Source organism: Quercus lobata, chromosome 5, assembly GCF_001633185.2.
Source record: "Quercus lobata isolate SW786 chromosome 5, ValleyOak3.0 Primary Assembly, whole genome shotgun sequence".
NCBI classification, from domain to species: Eukaryota; Viridiplantae; Streptophyta; class Magnoliopsida; order Fagales; family Fagaceae; genus Quercus; species Quercus lobata.
In genome coordinates this window covers 67798072-67812504 of record NC_044908.1, presented here as the reverse complement: position 1 = coordinate 67812504, position 14433 = coordinate 67798072, and the positions used below count along the sequence as shown (strand labels likewise).

Here is a 14433-nt window from a genome sequence, read left to right as displayed (position 1 = left end):
TTTATTATTGTTCACTACTGTTCAGCACTGTTCATTGGCCTAAATACACTGTTCATGTCTCATGAACAATGCATTAAGCGCTAGTAAAAAAAAAGGCGAAACGTGGGCATGAGAGACGCTATCCAAACAAAGCTTTAGTAGGATTGCAATGAAATGTATATAACAAAGCCCCTCAACAATGACAGTTTCTCCTTCGATATATATATATATATATATATATTTTTTTTTTTTAGAGAGAGAGTTTCAACTTATGGCGTCCGCTCCTGATTATAGCTCTTTATCATCAGACCAAAACACCAATCAGTTTTTGGTGTAGGCACGGATTGAATCTCAGATCTCTTATACAACCATCAGAAACTTTACCAGTTGAGCTAACTGAAACCCACTTTTTCGGTATTTGTTAATTCTACTGTCCATGGATGGAATAAGAAATCAACTTTGAAACAACTACAAAATCCAATGCAACTTTATTATCATCACTTCTATATTGTATAACAACCAAAATTCAGCTTGAAGCTATCATCTTTTCACATTTTTGAAAGAAAGATGATAAGCAACAAATTATTTGTTTTAATGTTTGGCTTCCCCTCATGTAGAGCAGCATCATTCACATAATGAATAAATAATACATGTAGACTTCTAGAAATAGAATTATAGAATTAAATCCCTGTAAGAGAAAAATTCCAGGGGCTGACAAACATCTTAGTCCCTATTGAGGCCTGGCCTACTCAAGTACAAATAGGCCCTTTTTTTATCAGAAGAACTTGATGTTCTTGGCATAGGAGTTGCAGTTGGCACTGGAGAAAGCCCAGGATACACCCCATCAATCTTCGCCAAGCATATTTCAATAAGATACTTTGTGAGTTCATGGTTTTGGACAAATGGTTGTGCTACGTACTCCGTGATTGGCATCCACTGCAGGCAAAACGTGTGAGTAGTGTTTGTCAGTTAGAGCAGATGCTAGGTTTTGAATTTAATTCTTTTCTATGTTAAATTTACGCAACACTAAAATCGAAAATATTTGATATATTGGACTAGTTTCAGGCTTCAGGTACGTTATCTTTGATGTGTAGTACAGAAAATCTTTATCAAAGGGGAATAGAATATAGAGTTAAGAGGTGGGCATGTTAGTTGATGCCATGATAACATGGTATTATACTACGATTAGCGGGGGGGAAGCAAGCATTTCTTTTCTTTGAGAATGGATGCTTCCATACCCATGTCGAGTGAAAAATATTTTTTTCTTGTCTTCTACTTTGATTAAAAATTACCTGAGCTGCCGCTATCTCTGAATCCTGTTTCTGGATGTCAAAAGAAAGAGGTTGCAGCATGCACACAAAAAATAAATCCGACTTCTGAAAGAATGCCTGGTGGCTTTGTCTGTAAATCATGTCAAAGAGTGATTAATTAATGAAAAAAAATATGACGCAAAAAAAAAAAAAAAAAAAAAAAAAAAAAAAAACAATAAGACAGAGATGAAGAACAAGATTAATATCCTTGTCTTGAACACAGGAACTTTGGGAACGTCATGGATGTTTACTAATTAGTACTTTGTAGCAAGTATGAAGGGCAAAGAGAGCACATAGTTTCCTTTAAGATGGAGGAGCATTAGTGTAGTGTTCTGTTATCCAAACCTATACAGACATGACGCACATGACTACAATAAAGACCGTGGCCTGGCTATGAGGAGATAGAGGCAGAAGTTTGGCCAAGTTCGGGGATTCTAGCAAGGACAACTTACCACCTAGACACATAGAATATATTACCGTAAAATGAACAAACACAAAATTATCTGATTTTAAGCAAATTCCATACCTAAATGCTAGTACTTCCACAAATTTTGAGTCCACCTGAAGCAGCAGAAATCCCAGAAACATTAGAAATAAAATTATACCAATAAACTAGTATTCACAAGGCTTAAGCATCTGATATTTGTAATAACTAGAAATGAATTGAATATCAAATTCATGCAATTGTCACTTACTCCTGTCTCTTCTTTAACTTCTCTTACTGCAGCATCAAAGATATCTTCCCCCTTGGAGATGATAAAGTTCAATAAGCAGAGAATATACACAATACATCGTTCTACAATTTACAAATAACAAGAGGAGCTCAGCTTTATGCACTTACCTCTTCAATAACTCCCGTAGGGAACTTCCAGACACCTGTTCCCCGGAAAATTCCACTGTTTTCTTGGACCACTAACACCTAAAAAAAAAATTGAAAACAAGAACTATAATACATGACTCCAGAGTCATAGAATGTAATTCTCTCAATTTGAGTACGCAATATAATGAACCCGGGTCTGTTGCATTACTTCAGAAGCAAGAAGCATAAGTGCTTGCTAAAATGTGAAAACTACCGTCAAGAAATAATAGATTCATGAAGGAGAGAGAGAGAGAGAGAGTAGCACTTAAATTTGTCAAATGAAAAAGTTCAGTAATATATGATTGGATTTAGAATAGATCACACACACACACACAAAAAAGAAGGATAAATCTGAATGGTTAGAATAACTGCGACGGTCCCTTCATTCCTGCCATAGGTATAACAAAGTAAAAGAAAAACATCCAGAACAGTTGGATGAATGAGTATATGCTATGTAAAATAACTAAAATCATAGCAAAGGATCTCCTGAGTCCTGACAGTTAGAGTGACACAAGCCTATATCATAAAGTTCAATTTGACAAGATCTAGAACACACTCTAGGAAGGACAGGTGTGAACCAAAAATTTTGATAGAAGAAGCAGCAGTATGAATTTGGAGTATGTTTGCAACTTTGCATAGACGTTTTAAATGCACATTGTCTCCCAATACCAAAGCATAGTTAAAGGGCATAGCAGGCTTCACTTTCCTATGGAAGTTTTCCCGAACATTTTTTTTTTCAGGGTAGGGGATGGGGTGGCTATCATAGAATGCTGGCAAGCATTGGAGAGATCAAGCCTAAAGATGGCTATTAATTAGATTATGAGGATTATATCAAAAAGCAAGGCAAAACCAGTTATAAAGAGAGGATGGCATTCTAATGATACATTGCAGGGAAATACCTCTCTTTTCTCATTCATGACAAATGCACCAATACCCACTCGGTGTGTGGCATTTGCAGGAAGAGTATGTTCAACTTCAGGAATCCAATATACAAGCATCAAGTAATTTGGCTCTGCATGGTGGTACCAAAAGCCTTGCTGCACAAGCATATAACAGAGGATAAGGTCAATGGGCAATATATAACCAGCCAGACTTCAATTTTTTTCTTAAACATGAGCTTCCTGAGGAGTCAATAAAACAAAATTGAACCCAAAAAAAAAAAAGAAAAAAAATCACCTGAACAGTAGCTTCAACAAGATTGACTAATTCAATAGGTAACTTGATCCAAACTCCCCTCTTACCCTGCAGGCGTTTATTTAAAATCAAATAAAATAAGCAGAACTTTGTACCTTTTTTTTTTTAGACATAGAACTTTGTACATTAACCAATGTAAACAAGTAAGCAAAAAATAAATGAGCGTGTATAAGGGTGTGATCCCAAGTCAAATGGAATACTCGAATTCTCCTTAGAGAGAGAACAAGTAGAAGAACAAGAAGAAGCATGTACAGGTTCCAGTTTACCAAACATGCTCAAATTGACAAATACATTCAAGTCAAGCTTCCTTGCAATTAGCTCAAGTAGGAAATGCACACTCATGGATACTAGAAAGCACCAATTGAGCACCAAAAATAAAAAAAATAAACCCACCAATTAATGACAAAACACAATCAACCAGAATCATATATACAAACACCTTATACCCATGATTACTATTCCCATCTTGTAATAACCATACTAAATCACACCAAGATCGGTTCAAAACCCATAATGAACAATTACAGAACAACACAAGTTACACAACCATGAAGCCTGATCTTTCAACTATGAAAACAAAACAAATATTTAGTTTTTTTTTTTTTGATAAGCAAAACAAATATTTAGTTAGAAGTTGATAAGAACAATGATTGAATACCTGTTGCCTCCAATGAGAAATGGAAGCTCTTAGTGAGGAACCATACACAGCAGCGTCCATAGGCTCAACCAGTTCCACAATGACACCTTCATGTTCATCATTAACCGACCTTAATATCTCAACTCCCCGTTGCCCTTCTTCATTGCCAACAACAACTCGCTCAACGGCTTGTGATGAAGCTATCCCAGATGCTGACATGGCTGCTCTCACGCTCAAACAACCTGCTCCTCTAACCTTAATATCTACAACACCCACAAAAACAAACTTCACAAATATCCCACAAAAATTAACAACCTTATTAGTGCAACACAAAACACAAAACTTTCCCAAAATCCCACATAACAAAATTAACATTTAACAACATTAGTAGCAACACCAGCCTTAATATTAATGGTTAATAATACCCACAACACAAAAAACAAAACTTTATCACAACCCCACCCAAAAAAAAAAAAAAAAAATCTTAAAAATTTTATAGTAATATGTACCTTTTGAAGGTAAAAAAGAAATGGGGTTTGCAAAATAAGAGCGATTTGGGGTTGTAGACAGTAAGAGAAGGTATCCGCAATGCTTGGAAAACCATCTGATTCTGATCATTTTTATACCCTTCAAAATGGGAGTCGAATAAGAAGGTGAAATTATCATTGCATTTTCCTTTAAACGGTGACAGATACACACCGTGGGTTCAGGGGCTGTGTATGACTGACTGTGACTTTGATTCTTCGCTAAGAGCCTAAGACCGTTTGATTTGAACAACGTAATTCATAATTTCGTTTCAACACACAGTCTCACCTATTAGATTCAGGGGGGAATCTGGCCGTTTAGTTGGAGATTTTTAGTATATTGTCTAAAATAACGAGAAAATTGTGGTTTAAAATGAAGTGTGAAAACACGTTTTTATGAGGAAAAAAAAAAAAAAAAAAAAGTGTTTGGTACCGTATTTTTAATAAAATATTTCAACGTGTGAAATAAAATAATTGTGTGTTTAATATGTGTGTGTTTTTTAAAAAAAAATTGACAAGTGGGCCCATGATTGGAATTGAAAAATGAAGTTTTATATGTCATTTAATCAAGTGGCTCATAGTTTTCAACTTATACAAAAGTGTCATGGAGTAACCTTATTTGAAAATTGAAAATTAATAAGAAGGGTTTTCTAAATTCAACGTTTAAGCATCCTAAAATGAGCAATTTAACTCAAACATTCTTTAAAAAAACTCTTACTAAACGCATTATTTTTTTCTTTTTCTGAACTATAATTTTCAGTGTTTAAATATTGAAAACTATTGTAACCATACATCGAATAAGCTGGTTGACCTTTTAATTTCAATAATTTGTAAAAGAAAAAAATTAAACCTTTGACCATATAGTTGAAAAAATGAAAGATACAGTTTGAAGCAAAGAGAATGATGGTGATTTTTTATATTATTATCGAAACAAAAGTATAAATTAAACAAGAAAAAGAAACAGGGTAAATTATTATAAAATAAAAAGTTGCAAAAAAATATATGATTTAGAGTAAGTCATGCTTTCTCAGTCTCAGGTTGTTACTTGTGGAAGACTCTAGCCAATGTTACCGCGTGAGAAACATGCATGGATCTGGTCTCTTCAGCGTGAGAAACCGGTTCAATTCGACCCAGTCTGATGCTTGAGTTGGGAATAAATAGAAACACATGGAAGCGCACAACTTTTGTCATTATTTGACAAATTGTGAATAGTAGAATTATAGACCAAACTATAGCAAAAGATATGGATTTTGTTACGAGATTAGCATTATTCTTGAGCTGGTGGGTTGAGTCACCAAGTTTATTTTTGATTTATTGAATTTGAAAAAATTTACTGTATAATTTAGAAATATTGTGTAAATTGTAATAATTTTATTTAAAAATAGTTATATGATTAATGAAAGTCTAATTTTAAAACATAAGACATACAAGCACATCTCACTAACCCAATTCAACTGATATCATGGGCTCCAGTTAACTCAATTAGTAAAGTCTCTGATAGTTGAATAAAATATCTGGGTTTCAATTCCCATCTATACTAAAAATCAATTGGTATCTTGGTCTGATAATAAAGAGCATCGTCAAAAATGGACGTCGTAGATTAAAATCTTCTAAAAAATATTCAAACTGGTTTTAAAAAAAAAAAAAATACAGATTCTTTCTCAGAGTCTCTATCTAAGTAAGTCTTCGCCATTACTTCACATTTTGTGTTCTTTTCCTCTATGAAAAAACTAACTCAATTCAACCCATGTCTAACCCTACAATTGGGTTGGTTTCTATTTTCTACACAAGTAATGGGTTGGGAATTTCCCAACCTAACCCAATTCAACCCATGTTAACCCTACAATTGGGTTGGTTTCTACTTTCTACACAAGTAATGGGTTGGGAATTTCCCAACCCAATAAGTTCAGGTTGGATTGAAAGACCCCCCCGCCTCTAATTTGTGTTTTCAAAATTGTTTTTAAAAGCATAAAAAGCTTGTTTTAAGATTCAAATAAAATAAAAATTTTCTTTTCAAATAAATTTTTTTTTTGTATGATATAAATAAAAAAACGATTTAAAAAAAAAAAAAACCTTTTGATGACCAAAATTATTTTGCTTACAGATAGATGGGTGCGGACATTTTGATAAACAATCAGATTGACCAAAAAATAAAAAAAATAAAAAAATGAGTGTGTACATGCCCAAATTACCAACGAAACAAAATCAAAGTTACAACAACTCTATAACATCATAATTGAATCACAAATTCAATTTAATCTAACTCAACCTAACATATATACCAATTGGGTTGGGCAGGTTTTCTACGCAAGCATGGACAGAGGAATGGTTGGACTTGCCCCCCAATTTTTTTTTTTAAATACTATTATATATATTGTTACTAATTTTAGTAATTTTGTTTTATAAAATTACACTTTTGTCCAAATATATTATTATATAGTCACAAATTTTTCTGCAATATTTATATGAACTATTAAGGTAGCAAATTCTTATTAGTTCGCATTTGGGCCTACTACTTACATTATTTTTTTACTTACCAATAATCGTTCATCACATCAGCAATTTGTAAAAAAATTTGTAGCTCTACCATTTTCCTTATTTTAAAGACCACAAAAAAAAAAATTATAGATCTAAAATCTAAAACAAAATATACAAGCCCAAAAAAATTACCAATAAATAAATTTAAAAAAAAAAAAAAAAAAAAAACCCTCTTAGTAGCTAAGCAGCAGCAAAGTCAAGGACGATTGAAGTCACTATACACAACTGGCAACAAAGCCGCTCTCCTTAACTCTAAGTTCTGCCTCTGTTCCTATAAGCAAATGATAGATGGGATATTCCTCAACCCAACAAGCTTGGATTGGATTGAAAAACCCCTCCAACACAATCCACACACAACTTTAATTTGCATTTTCAAAATTGTTTTTAAAAGCATAAAAAAACTTGTTTTGAAGATTCAAAACAAAAATATAGCTGTTGTTTTCAAATAAATAATGTGATTGGTATGATATGAATCAAAAACAATTTTTAAAAAATTGATGTTATAAAAACTTTTAATAACTAAAATTATTTTGCTTACAAATGGGTATAGACATTTTGATAAACACTTGATTTACCAAAGAAACGAAATGCCAATTTTCAAGCCTAAATCACCACGAAACAAAATCAATGTTACAACAAACACCAAAACATCATAATTGAATCACAAATTCAATACAATAAAATTTAAATATATAATTTATTTTTTTTTTTTAAAAAAAAGCAATTCACCCAAAATGTCATGTTGTCAACAAAATCAAGACCTGTACTGCCATTAAGCATGGCCTAAACCCACATATCCCACCAGAACCCTCTACCCTTGATCAGCAAACACAATTGGCAAACTCACTCATGACTCACCCATGGAAATGCCTAATCAGCAAGCTGACAAGTGACATCTCGTCGGCTTCCCCATTGTTGAAAGCCATCCGTATCCCCAATTGACAATCAATCTCCGCAACCACCAAATTCCTGCCCCATGGAAAATTGGAAATGATTGGAGAAAGGATTCCAAGGTTGGTGCCAATTTTATTATTTTTATTTTTTAATTAAAAAAATTATTTTATTTTGAATAGTCTACAACTCCTTAAACTCCCACATCAACTAGAGATCATTTCGACTCCACCAAATCAACCACGCAGTTGTACAGAAAATGGCTTTATCCATCCCAGCATGTTCATCCTGAACTTAAGCTACAACATCTTTAAACTCCTTTGCAATATCCATGATAGTAGGAAAATGCACTATCGAAGCACTCGAAACATCAATAGAATATTGACACCTCCCAAAGACATAAGAGGCCATTTCAACTTCCTCACCACACAATTCACAACACCCCCCCCCCCCCCCTTTTTTCCAAATATTTAACATTTGAAAATTTTAGTCTACAAAAATAGGAATCCTCCCCACCCCCAAAAAATTTGAGTTTGTCCAATGATGCTTTTAAAAGAAGAATTGGTTAATTGGTTTAATAGTTATAGAGAAGACACTTTATTTAGATTAATTAAAAAAATTTACTCACTTTGGTAAACAATTTGGTAATTTATATTGAAAATGAAAATTTTAAAAATTTCACTATTAAAATGGTTAAAGATGAATTTTATTTTATGAAAAATTGTTATTGTAAGGACCGAAATAACCAAAAGCCCAAGCCCACTTTGATTAGTGAGTTGTACAGTCCAACATTGGCCCAAATCAATGAATTTTGTAAGAGAGAGAAACAAACAATAAGAGGGGAGCTTAGCCTGAGGATGAAAAATAAGGGGAAAGGACTAATCTTATTCAATGGATAAACCGATCTCCTCTTCTAAGTTGGCCCGAGGAAGGCAATATTACACAGAAAAAATGGCACCCTTTACTCTTTTCTCTTTGTCTTCTTTTTATCTCTATTCTTTTCTTTTTTGGTACTTGTGTCTTGATCCCTCTTTTTATCAACACCCCCTTTCCTTATATACGTCTCCCTTCTTTCTATCTCAACCGTCCATTCCTACCTAACTAGCTTCCTCTCCTGACACTTGTCTTTTTCTACATTTGAAGAAGATGGTGGAAGGAACTTGCTTAGCTGTGACTTGCACTGTTCAGATCACTCATCAATGCAACTACTAAAACTGTTACCCACCATTTAATGCGGAGGAGACAATCTACCCCAAGTTAGAAACTTCCCCTATAGCCACTGATTCTCTTTCTCTCTCTCTCCAGAACCTCGTACCCACTTGGAACCCCTTAGAATACTTTAGTTCATCTCCTTTCTTCCTCGGGCATCTTTCCTCCTTGGGCCTATGGACTGTGACATCCTCATAGTAATATTGCAACCCTTCAGATCCCTCTTTGATCCTCGGACACCCACAGTTATGAAGCATAGTTTTGATAGAAAATATTGAATTTTTTTTTTGACGCACGTGTGTGAGAGTTTGTCTCAATATATTTTAATCCCAAAACCTTTATCAACATGTAGTAAGCACTCCTCAACACAAATTGGCCAAACTTCATCCCAACCAAAATGAAAACATTTTTTGTTGCCCTAGAACTTAAAGGGATACCACTAATCATTCATGTCTCATGAATCATGAGGAATAAAAAAATTTCCTAAAATGATTTCATGGATCAATAAGAGCATTGATTGAGCATCGATTGAGCATCGTTCGGCAAAATCTTGCATGGAGACATGACAAAATTTGGGAATCCACCTATCATGCCATATCTTAACTTTACCTATTCTCCAATATGAAAAATTCGTCCTTTTTATTATTAATGAAAATTCTTTGATTAGAACCTCTTTCAACAACATCGTGCCCATGCATAAGAAGCATTGCGAGAAGGCGTAGCTTGCATGAAATGCACGCGGTTAAAATATTTTGCTTTGAAAACCCTTTAAAAAAAAAATTAAAATTTTTTTTTTGAGTGCAAGAAAAAACCCTATACTATACACCAGAGAATGAGGAAATAAATATCTAAAAATAATAATAATAATAAAAAAAGGGAAATATGGCATGGTGACAAAGTGACACATCAGCTAGGAGGACAGGAAGGTAAATATGTGCAAAGAAAAAAACCTATTTGGGACTTTTTAAACTCTTTTGTAGTTTTGTAAGTTTTTACTCTTATTTACTAACCCCATTTCACCAAACTTAAAAAAGAAAAGAAAAAAAAAAAAAAGAAGAAAGAAAGAAACGAACCCTCACTTCCCCGCCGCATAAATTTCATTCGTTTATTTTTTACCTTTTACTTTTAAACGCTTTTTCTTTCTACTCTAATGGAGGGTTTCACCGGCGACGGTGAAATTCCGAGTCCGGAGGAGCCTTTCCATGGCCACGTGGCGCCATTTCCGGACACCGCCGAACTGATTTACGCCAATCCGCCGCCTGCGATTAACTTTTCTCCCGTAGAGTTGATCCCTCAACGCCATAGCCTTCCGCCGCAGAAGCTCCGCCCGATCAGGCGGTCTCCGCCAGATAGTTCCGAGCTTCCGGAACCGACGCTCGCCGGAACCCTAGCGACTTGCTCGGCGGAAGAGGAGGACTCGGGGTTTCTGGTCGTCGGTAAGGAGGTTTGTGCTGTTAATAGAGTGGTCGGCGACGGCGATGGCGAGTGTTTTGAGACTCCGAAGCGGGTCGGGTCGGGGACTTGTTGCTGGGGTCCGAATGATGAGGTTCGGGTTTTGGATGAACTTGAAGCAGAATTTAGGTGAGCTTTTGATGCTTTTTATATAATTTTTCTCTTAAAAAAGCTTTCTTTTGTTATAAAAAATGAGTTTTTTTGTTGTTGTTGGTTTTCACTATTCAATTTGGATTTACAATTATTGTGAGGGTCCCTTTGGTATTGTTTATTGGAAAAAGTTAAGTTTTGCACCCAAATAATAAATTAGACTGTTAAATTTTTTTTACATATGGAGAAAATAGGCTGAATTCTATGGTTTTTCTTTCACACTATGAGGTGGGGAATGTTGGACTTTTGGTGTAGTAGAAATGTGATGAAAATTTAAGATGAAATTGTTAGATGGGTATGTGTGGTTGTGTTTGAAATGGCAATGGTTGTATGAGTTTGTATTAGTTTTTTTGTTTTTTGGGTTGTAGTGAACTATAATAATGTATGTGCATGATGAGTTTGCAATTTTGTTGTAATGGGGGATCTTGGATGTTGGTGGTGATGGGACTTTTTGGGATAATAATGGCTGGTGGAATTAGGTTTGGGGTTGAGAAGGGTTCTTGTGGTGTGATAAGGGCATAGGCAGGTGATGTAGATTAAAAGTGTTAACTACTTTTGTTGTTGTTGTTATGTGTAGGGTCAGAAGGGACACATTTGGATTTTGTAATTGGACCCTTTTGGTTTGTTTATGCACTATTCAATAGCTTTATTGAAGTGTTTTATTTGAAGTAACATCATCCCATCAACTATAGGTGGCTGATTTTTTTGTGTTTCAAGTCATAGTCTTTGGATATTAGGACATTGAAACTTGTATGACATGTTTAACCAATTTAATGGATTCCTTTCTGCTGTCAGCACTTCTTCGGATGAGGATGACGATGATGATTATACATCGGCAAACATCAATGAACCTATAAACCGGAAGAGAAAGAGAAAACCAAGTAAAAAACTTAAGGGTTTTCTGGAAAGTTTGGTAGGTAAAGTAATGGAGAGGCAAGAACGGATGCATAAGGAGTTGATGGAGGTAATAGAAAAGAGGGAGCAGGAGAGAAGAACCAGAGAAGAAGCTTGGAGGCAGCAGGAGATGGAAAGAATGAAAAGGGAAGAGGAGGTAAGAACCCAAGAGATGTCTCGTAGCCTAGCCCTCATTTCCTTGATACAGAATATTTTGGGTGACGAAATTCAAGTTCCCCAACCATTAATTACCCGATGCAAGGAAGAAGATGGAGGTGAAATTGGCATGCAGAATGAGGTCAAGTGCGATCCAAATAATAAAAAATGGCTAGAAGCTGAAGTACAAGCACTGATAGCACTTCGAACTACTTTGGAACATAAGTTTCGCCCAACAGGCTCCAGAGGATCTATATGGGAGGAGATATCTGTTGAGTTGTACAATATGGGCTACAACCGATCTGCAAAGAAGTGTAAAGAGAAATGGGATAACATGAACAAGTACTTCAGAAGGTCAATGGAAAGTGGGAAGAAGCATGCTGCAAATGGTAAGGCATGCCAATATTTTCATGACTTGAACATCCTGTATGGAAATGGAATCATTAATCCAGGAAATAATGTTACTGAGAATGAGGCCAAGAGTGAAAAGTAGTAAATGTTGGAAAAGCTTTTTATTTAGACTTTGAAGAAGCAGCTGAGAGCTAAATATTATGGGCCTTGATACCCTTTTTTGTCAATGTTTTCAGTGGAGCTTTCTTGTATATATTAGCATTGAACTTTTAGATATATGCCTATGATATTGTTTTTAATTTGGTTGTATGAGGGCAGTGTTTTATGCTGTTTCTTGTCCAACTGAAACAGATGAAGGGATGCAGTTAGGCTGAAGTCCAGTGCTGATCTGAAGTTGGTGTTCCATTTTATGCTTCCTCATGTCTTCTCTTATCCTTCGCCCACAGTACATATTTATCATTCTTGTTTTTGTAGGCAATTGACAATATGATTTGGCATGCTAGCTCAAAGATGTTTAAATCATCTTCAGATTTATTTGGGTTTGGTGGATGCTGAATTTAGTGCCTATACCAAGTGTGCAGTTTTGTCAGCAAGAATTGCCGAACAAGAGTTCTCATTAATATTATGTGAGGGCTTGATTCTTTATTCTATTTTTGCTTTTCATAGTTAGATTAGGTACAATATGAAGATGTTCTAAATTTTTTCTTGATTATCAAAAAAACGTTCAAAATTTTTTTCTCACAACTGCTGCTGGCAATTCCAGCATAAACTAGTGTACAATTTTTTATGTGGTTAGCCACAAAGTTGCTCTTTCCATTGGGCTCATGTAAGGGCATCTACATTGGTGAGCCATAATTTTAGCTATTTGGCTCTACTAAAAGCTACTTTATTTATTTTACCTTCTCACTTTACAAACCATCCAACATCAGTGATTTTATTTTAACTCTCAACACAATAAAATAATATCAATAATACAAAAAAATAATAAGTAGAAGGGAAAGTTGGTCCGATTTGTACATGGACTAAAGTTGATCAGCTGAGGTCTCTTTTTTTTATGGAAAAAAAATGGGTAGAGAGGGAACGACTTGAGTAGGCATCTTCCACCTGAGCGTGACTATCGTGGCACTTTACCCTCTAAGCTCGGGCCTGCAGAAGCAGAGGATCTGCTAAGGTGTCTAGAGCTACATTCAACATAAAAAAGCATGAATTGCAACTCGTCATCACCATTTAAACACAGCTAAAATGAGGAAATAGACAAAGATGAAGATAGGGATGGCTGAAAATAACAATAACGGTACAAGAGGTGGCTCAGGCTTCATGTAGTATGGGAACATAAGCAACGATGATATCAGGAGCAACCCCATGAAGAGCGAAGCACAACTTTTATTTTCACCGTCTCTGCTCATCCTATTCTCAGAAGAATGAGGGTAGAACATGGAATGGAGAGAGCATTGGGTTTTCACTAAATATATTGATGATGCCGAAAGTCAATTTTTTTTTTTTGAGAAATCGGAAAGTCAAATTAAGTAAAATGTATTCATAAAATTCAGTTTGCAATTCTATTTTAAGATTGATTGGTACATGCAATGTATGAGCAAAAATATGTTCCAAGTGCATGAATTTTGCATTTAAAGCGCGGGCAAAAATAGACACTAAATTCAAGAGAACTTGGAAGTTGACGTAACTCCCTGAAGTTTCCTTCTGTTTTCTTTTGCTGGGTTGAAGTTTCCTTCTGTTGAACTGTGTGTAATGACGCAGGCTTATAAGAATTCAAAGTCAAACGTTTTTTTGAATTAAAACACGTGTTTAGCTTTCTTTCATTTTAAGAAGAGTTTAGTACTTGTACTTTGATAGCCTCTTTTATGGCTTTGCTAGTGTACGTTATGCATACTAGGGTCTATTTGGATATCGTTTATTGCTGAAAATTGAAAACACTTGTAATGAAAATAATTTTTAAATGTGTGAATAATGCCATAGGACCCAATTTTAAAGTTGTTTTTAGTGAAAAAAATATTTACAGGTCCCGTAAACAGTACACAAGACTCACTAAAAACACCAACAGCAGGCACTAAAATATTTTCAATGCAATCTAAATGTAGGTTAAATCTCACTATTCTAGCTAATTCTTTCTATGTTTTTCTCTCTTAAATCTTTGAATGGTAACTATCTCGAATCAAGTCGATTTCCTTACAATTCTCAATCAATTCCTTTAGATTGATTTAATGTTTTTCCCTCTTAAATCTTTGAATGATAACTATCTCAAATCAAGTCGATTCCCTTACAATTGTC

The 14433-nt window shown here is 34.8% G+C and overlaps 2 protein-coding genes across 3 annotated transcripts; one reads left to right on the top strand and one right to left on the bottom strand.

The window, feature by feature from the left end:
• Positions 1-437: 437 nt before the first annotated feature.
• Positions 438-4852, bottom strand: LOC115992515 (nudix hydrolase 2). 2 transcript variants are annotated; one of them, XM_031116722.1, is made up of 9 exons: positions 4489-4852; positions 4001-4242; positions 3325-3390; positions 3048-3185; positions 2131-2208; positions 1985-2035; positions 1816-1850; positions 1272-1380; positions 438-915 (listed from the first exon to the last, which is right to left on the bottom strand). In XM_031116722.1, exons 1-9 carry the CDS (start codon positions 4643-4645, stop codon positions 703-705), a joined length of 1089 nt encoding a protein of 362 aa, XP_030972582.1. In that variant the 5' UTR covers positions 4646-4852; the 3' UTR covers positions 438-702. The 2 variants fall into 2 exon arrangements, with proteins under 2 accessions (XP_030972582.1, XP_030972583.1); XM_031116723.1 differs by having other exon boundaries at positions 4001-4264; positions 4489-4851.
• Positions 4853-10172: 5320 nt separating this feature from the next.
• Positions 10173-12533, top strand: LOC115988786 (trihelix transcription factor GTL1). The gene is made up of 2 exons (XM_031112400.1): positions 10173-10722; positions 11539-12533. The coding sequence occupies exons 1-2, from the start codon at positions 10292-10294 to the stop codon at positions 12284-12286; spliced, it is 1179 nt and encodes a 392-aa protein (XP_030968260.1). The 5' UTR covers positions 10173-10291; the 3' UTR covers positions 12287-12533.
• The last annotated feature ends 1900 nt before the right edge of the window (positions 12534-14433 follow it).

Excerpts from the sequence above, each read along its gene's own strand:
- LOC115992515 (XM_031116722.1), bottom strand. The coding sequence starts at position 4,645 with ATGATAATTTCACCTTCTTATTCGACTCCCATTTTGAAGGGTATAAAA. Across the intron at positions 3,186-3,324 it reads TTGTTGAAGCTACTGTTCAG|CAAGGCTTTTGGTACCACCA; the intron begins GTGATTTTTTTT and ends ATGCTTGTGCAG. Across the intron at positions 1,851-1,984 it reads AAGTTAAAGAAGAGACAGGA|GTGGACTCAAAATTTGTGGA; the intron begins GTAAGTGACAAT and ends CTGCTGCTTCAG.
- LOC115988786 (XM_031112400.1), top strand. The coding sequence starts at position 10,292 with ATGGAGGGTTTCACCGGCGACGGTGAAATTCCGAGTCCGGAGGAGCCT. Across the intron at positions 10,723-11,538 it reads GAACTTGAAGCAGAATTTAG|CACTTCTTCGGATGAGGATG; the intron begins GTGAGCTTTTGA and ends TTCTGCTGTCAG.